The sequence below is a fragment of the Carassius gibelio genome, chromosome A15 (assembly GCF_023724105.1).
Source record: "Carassius gibelio isolate Cgi1373 ecotype wild population from Czech Republic chromosome A15, carGib1.2-hapl.c, whole genome shotgun sequence".
In the NCBI taxonomy this organism is placed as follows: Eukaryota; Metazoa; Chordata; class Actinopteri; order Cypriniformes; family Cyprinidae; genus Carassius; species Carassius gibelio.
Window position 1 is genome coordinate 19,472,912 of NC_068385.1, and position 10,000 is coordinate 19,482,911.

Genomic DNA, 10,000 nt, shown 5'->3' on the forward strand with positions numbered 1-10,000 from the left:
TTTGAAAAAGAAATGCACTCCGTCGTGTTTTGATCATTCAATCAGTTTATTTATTAAATGATTTATTTATTGTTCTTTGTAATAGTGTTTGTTGAGTCAGTTCTGTTGATTTGCACAGAAGCTTTAACTAGATGTTCACTGGTATGTCTTTAGAAAGAGTTTATCTTTATTACTCTGCTTGGGATTACACTTTCTGCTATGATGATGAAAAAAAAAAAAACGCAAACTAAATATTGACATATTCAGATACTGACACAAAAGTACTGTAAGTACTGTAGTACTGTAAGAGAGTAAAATGATGGTGTTTTACAAGCAAAGGAAGAATAGAGTCTACCTTTATATAACTAATGTAAAACACACAAAATCAGCTCCATGTTCACATTCTAGTGAGTTATTCTCTGTGTTTTAGTGCTGATTTCAAGCGTCCACTCTGCACACACTGAAGGTGAGTGAATCTCATCACATATTCACATGAGTGATTCTACACTGTTACAAACTAACTGTGAAAAGGAACGTTTTTATAATGATTTTAAATACACATTTTAAACAAGTTATTTGTTATTTGTGTGTTGTAACTAGAGGAATAAACTGTTTATCCAGTAAAAACAGCTGATTTTTATTATTTTATTGTCATATTTTATCATTGTGAATTGTTGTCATTGTACAGAAAGACCTAAACCCAAAGTGACCATTAAACCTGCTCAACATGTATTCAGAGGAGAGACAGTCACTCTCAGATGTGACATATATGATGGAGTCACTAGCTGGATCTACATCTGGAATAAAGAAGGTACATTCTTTTATTTCAGTGATCAGCCAGAACTCACATTCATGTCTGTTACTGAGTCTGACGCAGGTAAATACAGCTGTGAAGGATCAGAGACAGCACGATCACCCAGGTCACAAAAGAGTGATGCAGTTACACTGACAGTATCAGGTGAGGTTCATCATCTCTTCATAAACAGATGTTTAGCATGTTTTTTAGTGATGCCCATCTTCTTCATATTATGCAGGTTTTTTAAAGGTGAAGTCTATTTACACTTTTGAAAAGCTGGATTCTTGTGTCAAACATGGTATTTCTCTGCCAAATACACTCCATCAGGGTTCTTATAATTTTCTGAAAGGTTTTCTTTTGAGTCTGGCCCTGTATGACATCATAAAGAGCAGGATTCCTTGTGCACACATCAACCAGAGCTCGAGCAAAAGCCCACAAACACGCTTCATTCTGGTTACAGAAGTCATCAACAGCACTGCACGGGACTTGCTCGAGTCGAGAAGGATTTTACTTTTTGTTTTTGAGCACAGAAAAATTATCACATCATTAAAGTCATTTACACAATAACCGCTAAGCAAACAATTACAGCAGTTACCATTTCCACCTTATTTTCCCCGTAATTTGTACATTTTATGTGTCTGTCTTCTAGCTATTTTTACCTGTACAAAACGGCTTGTTTTGCTGCTTGATATTGTATCTTACAGTATTATGTTTATGTATTATCTTAATTATGAACTCACAGGTTTGTAGTGCAAACAGATTTAGTGTTTACTGCATGTTGTTATTAATCTTATAATTCCCTACACAGGCTAATGAACTGAAAGTCTCGCACATTCACAGAAAACGGCTTTCTTCCATATTGAAAAATAATATAGATAGAGACGTCCTGCTGTAGATGTTGTTGCTGCAGTTGTTCTTGCTGTTCACTTTCAGACTCTGGATCTAATTCTGGGTTGAATACACAGGTGCATCTCAATAAATTATAATGTCAGGGTGGGTTTTTGTCAAATGTGAGCCAAAATCATCACAATTTGAGTTGAATTACTGAAATAAACTTTTCCATGACATTGAGATTAGTGGTGGGCCGTTATTGGCGTTAACGTGCTGCGTTAACGAGAGACTCTTAAGGGGCGATAAAAACAAAAAATATTGCCATTAATCTATTCTCAAAGCTGGGTTGGGAGCTGGGTCTATACTAAGCAAGCTATGATGACTTTCACCTTGATATTTTATATAACCGACTGGCTGAGGTCAGCCTAAAAAGATGCTCAGGACAGCTGACGGGTCACTGCTGCGCATCGTCACGAAAGCTTATCTTTTACACATGTTTTTACGCCTTACCACTTGTCGATTTAAACATTAAAGCATCCAAACACAAGACGCGGAAAAGCTGAACGGAGTAGCTGGTTACTGGTGTTCGGTGCGGAGAGAGAGAGAGAGCCACGTATCACAGACAGCGACAGTGAACCGAGCTCTCTTCTGCGAAGAGAAAGGCGTCTCAAAACACTTGAACATCGAATTTGCTCATTTTTGCTCTTGTGCCGACAAATACATATATAAATAGCAAAACTGTAATAATGTGAGAAATGTTGAAGGTGTCTGAATAAATGTAGGTTTGATTATATATTTTATTTTTACATTGAAGACTATCCAGTGCTATTTTACATTTAATTACCTACAACTTGAAAAAAATTAGTTTACAGCTTTTTCAAGCACTTTGTGATGCATTTTGGAAACAGGAGATGAGCCCCATTTCTAATGCACCACCTAGCTTGATAAACCCCTTGTCAAAGACTGTTTGTCAATTTCAATTGGGTAACACACATATTCTGAATGCCTTCGGCAGAATTTGAATGAGCCATTTTAATCTAGATTAATCTAGATTGATCTAGATTAATTTCAAAATCACAGTGAGATTAATCTAGATTTAAAAAATTAATCTATGCCCACCACTAATTGAGATGCACCTGTATATGACAGGGTCTGATTTTTAGCCATAGTTAATTTAGGTAAATAAAGTTTACGTTCCTGTTTTATTTATTTCGATGTCACAGCTTGCAGACCATTGCTACACAAAAGCTTTGCGTGATTGACTCTTTAGCTCCGCCCAACGGCACGCCTCCAGGAGCTCGACTATTTTCAGATAGAAGCAGTACAGTTATATCCGTCTTTTATAAATCTAAAGCACTATTCGGACGGGACTAGTTTTCTAAACTACGTTTGAGTTTTGATTCTTACCACCTGACGTCTGTGATTTTCATGTACCAATTCGGACGGGACTAACATCTCCGTGTTTATTACAGAGGTGGGAGGGTCTGTTTTGTGCACCTGGGCATCACAGAGATCATGCGCTCTGTATGCGTGCATCTAATTCATTCAGAATGATTGCCTTAGTATTATTACACACTAAACATTAAGTAAAAATACTTGCCATATATTGTTACTACTACCAGTTTACTGTAATCAGTGTAATATTCTCTTCTTCGTGCTCTGCACCTGTACTGTCCTCCATCAGAGCCTTTCACACGATTGATTTTTTTAGTTGCAGCTTCAGTAGATTCAGGCTTTGAGTCTTTTGTCCAGAGAAACTCCCATCCATTCTGTGACTGAATCAGCTCACATCTCAGAGTAACTGAGTCTCCAGTGAACACTGAACTCTGTGGCTCAACAGTCAGAGTTGGTTTGGGAGGACCTGTCAATATATAGTCAGTGTGATCATTTATGAAAGGTTTTCAGAAGAAGATCTTGTCTCCTCACTAGTAAATCATTGATGTCTTTTGATTTCACAGACAATGCAACAAATTGCAATAACAAACAAGTTTAACATCCTCATGAAAATACTTAAAAGACAACAAAGTTAAAAACCCACAACCTCTGAATTAACAACCCAGAGCTCGACCCACTGTTTCACATCACCCATATGTGGGGGAGGGGAGGGGTCACCCCCTAAGAATATGATTAAAAACCATGCTGTGTATTGTAAATAACTATGCTTTAAATACTTGTTTAAGTAGTAAAACAACACAAACGGGGCATACATGCATTTTAGGTTTAGAAACATTTTGAGTCTTGTTTTTTTGCAGAGACAGCAGTTTGCATGGGAATTTTAAATGGTCAGGGTTTCTCATCTCTGGCCCTCGACGCTGACTTTCCTGCTGAGTTTAGCTCCAAACATATTAAATTAAACTCACCTGCCTGTAACTTTTTCTAGTGTGTCTAGATTCAAGATTTTTCTCTGCATTTTTTTTGCTGTGTTAACATTAAAAGAATAGTTCACCAAAAATGAAAATTCCTTTATCTCTCTATCAATTCTATCAGGGTTTTTTATTTGTATACCATCAATAAACCTGAATTTGTTTTATAGTTATTTTGAAGAATGTGGGTAACCAAGCAACTTAGTCCAGGTACAAACAAGTTTACCATCCTCATGGAATACTTAAAAGACAACAAAGTTAAAAACCCACAACCTCTGAATTAACAACCCTAAATACTAAGTTTAATAAATTTTACACACACAAACAAGCATAACGAATGCACTTCACAATATTAGGTTGCTGTGTTATGAACATGTTAAACTGTATCGCACACATAGTGGTACATTTATTCATCGTACAGATGCAGTTTTTCATATATGTTGCACTGTACAGCCCTGCTTTAAAGGGATAGTTCACTCAACAATGTAAATTACCCCATGATTTACTCACCCTTAAGCCATGCTAGGTGTATATGACATTCTTCTTTCAGACAGATGCAATGGGAGTTGTATTAAATAACGTCGCTTCAGAAGGCCTTTATAAACCCCTTGGACCTATGTGTACTTCTTTTATAATGGATGGGTACTGTTTTTTTATATATATACTTTAAACGTTGGGTTGAGATCCACTCACATTATAAAGCATGGATTAGCTAGACATAACTTAATACAACTCAGATTGTATTTGTCTGAAAGAAAAAAATTATATACGTCTACTGTAGGATGACTTGTGTCAGGGGCGTAGATTACGCGGGGGACGTGTCTTTTAATATCATGGAGATTTGTCACGTCAGTTGAAAGTCCACTCGAGAAGCAGTCCACAAAGATTCCTGACATCTACTCGTCTTTCCAAGACATCTTCTGCCCCAAGAGAGCTTCCCAGCTACCATCTCATTGGCCATGGGACTGCGCCATTGACCTGATTCCTAATGCCCCATTGTCCAGAGGAAAGATCTACCCGTTGTCACTTCCAGAGACCAAGGCCATGGAGGACTATATTCAGGAGGCTCTCAGTCAAGGGTATATTCGGCATTCTACATCTCCCGCAGCATCCAGTTTCTTTTTTGTGGCCAAAAAGGATGGAGGGCTACGGCCATGCATTGATTACCGGACCCTTAACCAAAGCACCATCAAATTCAAATATCCCCTTCCTCTCATCCCTGCGGCCCTCGAACAACTTAGGTCTGCTACCATCTTCACTAAGTTGGACCTTACAATCTGGTGAGAATACGTGAAGGGGATGAATGGAAGACCAATTTTGTGACCCCTACTGGCCACTATGAATATCTGGTTATGCCCTATGGTTTGGTCAATGCCCCTTCAGTTTTCCAAAACTTCATACATTAAGTCTTCCGGGAGTTTCTGCATCGCTTCATGGTCATTTATATAGATTACATCCTCATCTATTCCTGGAATTAAGTCGAGCATCGTCACCACGTTACGGAGTTCCTCCACACGTAAGAGCACATCACCTCTTCCTGAAGGCCGAGAAGTGTTCATTTCATCTCCCATCTGTCCAGTTCTTGGGTTACATCATTGACCGACAGGGCGGTCTGCATGGATGAGAGGAAGGTGGCTGCAGTCACTAGCTGGCCAGAACCCACCACGATCAAAGAACTCCAGAGATTTATTGGATTTGCCTACTTTTACAGACGTTTCATATGAGGCTACAGTATCATCACCACTCCTCTCTCCAACTTACTCAAAGGTAAACCGAAGAATCTTCTCTGGACTCCTGAAGCGGCCACAGCCTTCCAATCCCTCAAATCCACCTTCACACAAGCTCCACTCCTGACGCATCCAGACCCAGAACTTCCTTTCGTCGTGGAGGTGGACGCCTCGACTTCCGGAGTTGGAGCTGTCCTCTCTCAACACCTAAATTACTCCACCCATGTGCCTACTTCTCACGGAAGCTTGGCCCGGCGGAGAGAAATTATGACATTGGTAACCGAGAACTCCTGGCCATCAAGCTCGCCCTGGAGGAGTGGCGACATTGGTTGGAAGGGGCCATCCATCCATTTCAAGTGATCACTGACCATAAAAACCTCCAGTACCTCCGTGACGCTAAACGATTCTGTCCCCATCAAGCCAGGTGGTCATTATTTTTCTGAAGGTTCCACTTACGTCCTGGCTCTAAGAATGTCCGTGCCGATGCCTTATCCAGATTGCATGATTCTCCAGAAACACCCGAGACCACTACCAACATAATACCCGAAGATATCATCATCAGTCCCATCGAATGGCCCACTCCTCCAGCCATCGCCACTCCTGATCCCCGACCTCCGCCGGGCTGCCCACTTAATCGTCAGTTCATTCCTAGGACACAACGGGTAGATCTCATTCACACTGTTTACACCTCCCTGGGCACTGGGCACCTGACTTCATGACAGCTATCCGAGCGCTTCTGGTGGCTGGACATGGCAAGGGATGTTAGGAGGTATGTCCTAGGCTGTAAGGAGTGTGCAATGTCCAAAAGTTCCCGACACCTACCTGCAGGAAAGCTCCATCCCTTGCCAATCCCTAACTGTCCCTGGTCACACCTAGGAGTTGACTTCATGACAGACTTACCTTCGTCGGATGGAAACACCTGCATCCTCGTCATAGTAGATCGATGCTCTAAGTTCTGCAGACTATGACCACTGAAAGGTCTCCCCACTGCCCTGGAGAACGCTGAACTTCTCTTCAATCACGTCTTTCGCTATTATGGGATCCCAGAGGATATTGTATCATACAGAGGACCCCAATTCATATCCCGAGTATGGAAGTCATTTTTTAAACTCCTAGGTGTGACAGTCAGGCTCTCCTCTGGCTATCACCCTCAGACCAACGGCCAGACAGAGAGGAAGATTCAGGAAGTGGGACGATTCCTCAGGACCTTCTGCAATGGTCACCAGAACTCCTGGAACCAGTTTCTGGGCTGGGCGGAGTATGCCCAAAATTCACTGTGGCAACCCACGACAGGCCTCACACCATTACAGTGTATCCTTGGATTCCAACCCCCTCTATTTCCCTGGGATGGTGAACCATCTGAGGTCCCCGCAGTGGATTACTGGTTTCGGGAGAGCGAGAGAGTCTGGGACGAAGCTCACCACCATCTGCAGAGGGCAATTCGCAGATCCAAGACAGTTGCTGACCGGAGGAGGATTTCTGGCCCAGTCTATGTTCCGGGAGATAATGTTTGGCCCTCCACTCGCGACATTCATCTGCGACTCCCCTCCAAAAAAAATTTTTTTTTGCTGTGCTGCAAGCACTGAATTAAAGTTACAGCGCATTGTTCGCAGTAACAATGAACATGGATTAACACGGAAATGCAGTCATTTCACAATAAATGTATACTAATGCAAGCCTACTGTGTTTCACACGCAACACATGGGATTTGGCTTGATTTAAAGCAAGAAAAAGAGAAACTTTAGAGAAACAAGGCAACATTACATATGCACTTTTATAGATGCAGAAAAACAAAGTTATTTAAGACCCGTTGGATTGCATGTAAAAAAGATTTAAATGCAAAAGGCACAAGAGTTGACTGTTTCTGTCAGTGGTAAGTTTTAATTTTAAATGTTTGTGATATCCTAACAATAAAAGTAGGCTAATGTTGTGTTTAAATGTGTTACAGCTTGTTTCAGCAACTTATTATAAAAACCTAGCAGTCAAATGTATGAGTTATATGTTGTTTATATTTCAATTTAAATATGTATATGAAAGATTGTTACTGTACTGTGATGAAAGAGTATCACAATGCTGAAAAACTTTTTTGATTTGTTTAATTTTTTTTTTTTGTTACATGCTTTGATATCAAAATAATGAACAAATGTTGTTTTTTGTGGCTTAAACTGCCGCGGATCAGTAGCGGACTGCAAACGCGCCCTGTGTGAAAGCACAATGAATCCGTGCTGCTTCAGCACCACATATGTAACACACACCGACTGCAGACGCACTGTAGACGGATTATATGTGAAACAGGTGTTAGTCACAATACATGGAATAGCATTAGACTTCACCTTTAAAAAAAACTGCATAATATGAAGGAGAAGAAAGGCATCACTTAAAAACATGCTAAACATCTGTTTATGAAGGGATGATGAAACTCACCTGATACTGTCAGTGTAACTGCATCACTCTTTTGTGACCTGGGTGATCGTGCTGTCTCTGATCCTTCACAGCTGTATTTACCTGCGTCAGACTCAGTAACAGACATGAATGTGAGTTCTGGCTGATCACTGAAATAAAAGAATGTACCTTCTTTATTCCAGATGTAGATCCAGCTAGTGACTCCATCATATATGTCACATCTGAGAGTGACTGTCTCTCCTCTGAATACATGTTGAGCAGGTTTAATGGTCACTTTGGGTTTAGGTCTTTCTGTACAATGACAACAATTCACAATGATAAAATATGACAATAAAATAATAAAAATCAGCTGTTTTTACTGGATAAACAGTTTATTCCTCTAGTTACAACACACAAATAACAAATAACTTGTTTAAAATGTGTATTTAAAATCATTATAAAAACATTCCTTTTCACAGTTAGTTTGTAACAGTGTAGAATCACTCATGTGAATATGTGATGAGATTCACTCACCTTCAGTGTGTGCAGAGTGGATGCTTGAAATCAGCACTAAAACACAGAGAATAACTCACTAGAATGTGAACATGGAGCTGATTTTGTGTGTTTTACATTAGTTATATAAAGATAGACTGTTCTTCCTTTGCTTGTAAAACACCATCATTTTACTCTCTTACAGTACTACAGTACTTACAGTACTTTTGTGTCAGTATCTGAATATGTCAATATTTAGTTTGCGTTTTTTTTTTTTTCATCATCATAGCAGAAAGTGTAATCCCAAGCAGAGTAATAAAGATAAACTCTTTCTAAAGACATACCAGTGAACATCTAGTTAAAGCTTCTGTGCAAATCAACAGAACTGACTCAACAAACACTATTACAAAGAACAATAAATAAATCATTTAATAAATAAACTGATTGAATGATCAAAACACGACGGAGTGCATTTCTTTTTCAAATCCGGCACTAACTGCACACTTACTCCCTCAAGCTCATTTTTACAGATATATCATGGAAGGGCAGGACAAAAAAAAGAAAAATGCAGGAACAATAAATCACTTGATCCTATTCACAATATAAGAGCAATTAAAATCCACTGAAATACATCAAGAGAAAGCAGTACTCACAGAGCACAAGAGGAAGAAGACTGAGCTCCATACTGACCGAATAATGACAGACGGTTAAAGACTCAAGATGTCCTGATACCTACAGTCAACATAATGACTCATTAAAGACATTCAAACACACCTCATGTGTTAGAGAGAAAAAATAAATCATTTGAGAATGTGGATCTTTTTTAGAAAATGTCACCGAGCTCAAACTGAACAAACCAAACCACAAAAATGAGCTCATGTCTATCTGTTTCTATTCTATCACACCTCTGACTCTGATGGTGTTGAGTTTGGCTCTGATATATTTGTATCTCTGAACACAGAATCATATTCATACACCAAGACAAGAGATTTAATGATTCTTATGTCTGTTCCTCACAGCAATGACAAATACAAAAGTGTAATTCAACAAGACAATAGTCACTGTGCACCATGCTGTCTTTCTTGCTTCAGTAGCTAAAATCTAGTAAAGGATCATTTTTCCTTCTATCTAAAGACTTTTAATGGTTGTTTACATGTTTAGAGCCATGAAAACACCAGGCTCATAAGTTCTGTTTAGATATTTCATTAGTGTAACATATATTTTAGTTGTTAAGCTACACTTTTAAGGGTCAACACTTGACTGGAATTCTTAACTATTGCACACATAATTAGCTCACACACACATGCATGTATCACACTAATTATCATCAGTGGACAGTCACACAGTGGGATCACAGCGAGGGTAACTTTTTTATGAGTAACTGACACATTCAAGAAAATTACTTTCAAACTCATTAAAGAGAATCATAT

At 39.3% G+C, this 10,000-nt stretch overlaps 1 protein-coding gene across 2 annotated transcripts in view; it reads right to left on the reverse strand.

The window, feature by feature from the left end:
- LOC128028709 (Fc receptor-like protein 5) overlaps nucleotides 1–9,299 on the reverse strand; it is a 26,069-nt gene extending 16,770 nt beyond the window's left edge. Inside the window, exons 1-2 of one of the 2 annotated variants that reach the window (XM_052616022.1) lie at nucleotides 9,224–9,299; nucleotides 8,613–8,648 (exon numbers count right to left, since the gene is read on the reverse strand). In XM_052616022.1, coding sequence (XP_052471982.1) covers nucleotides 8,613–8,648; nucleotides 9,224–9,254 — 67 coding nt within the window. In that variant the 5' untranslated portion in view covers nucleotides 9,255–9,299. The remainder of the gene's footprint in view (nucleotides 1–8,612; nucleotides 8,649–9,223) is intronic. The other variant, XM_052616021.1, reaches the window with a different exon arrangement.
- Between the last annotated feature and the right edge of the window lie 701 nt (nucleotides 9,300–10,000).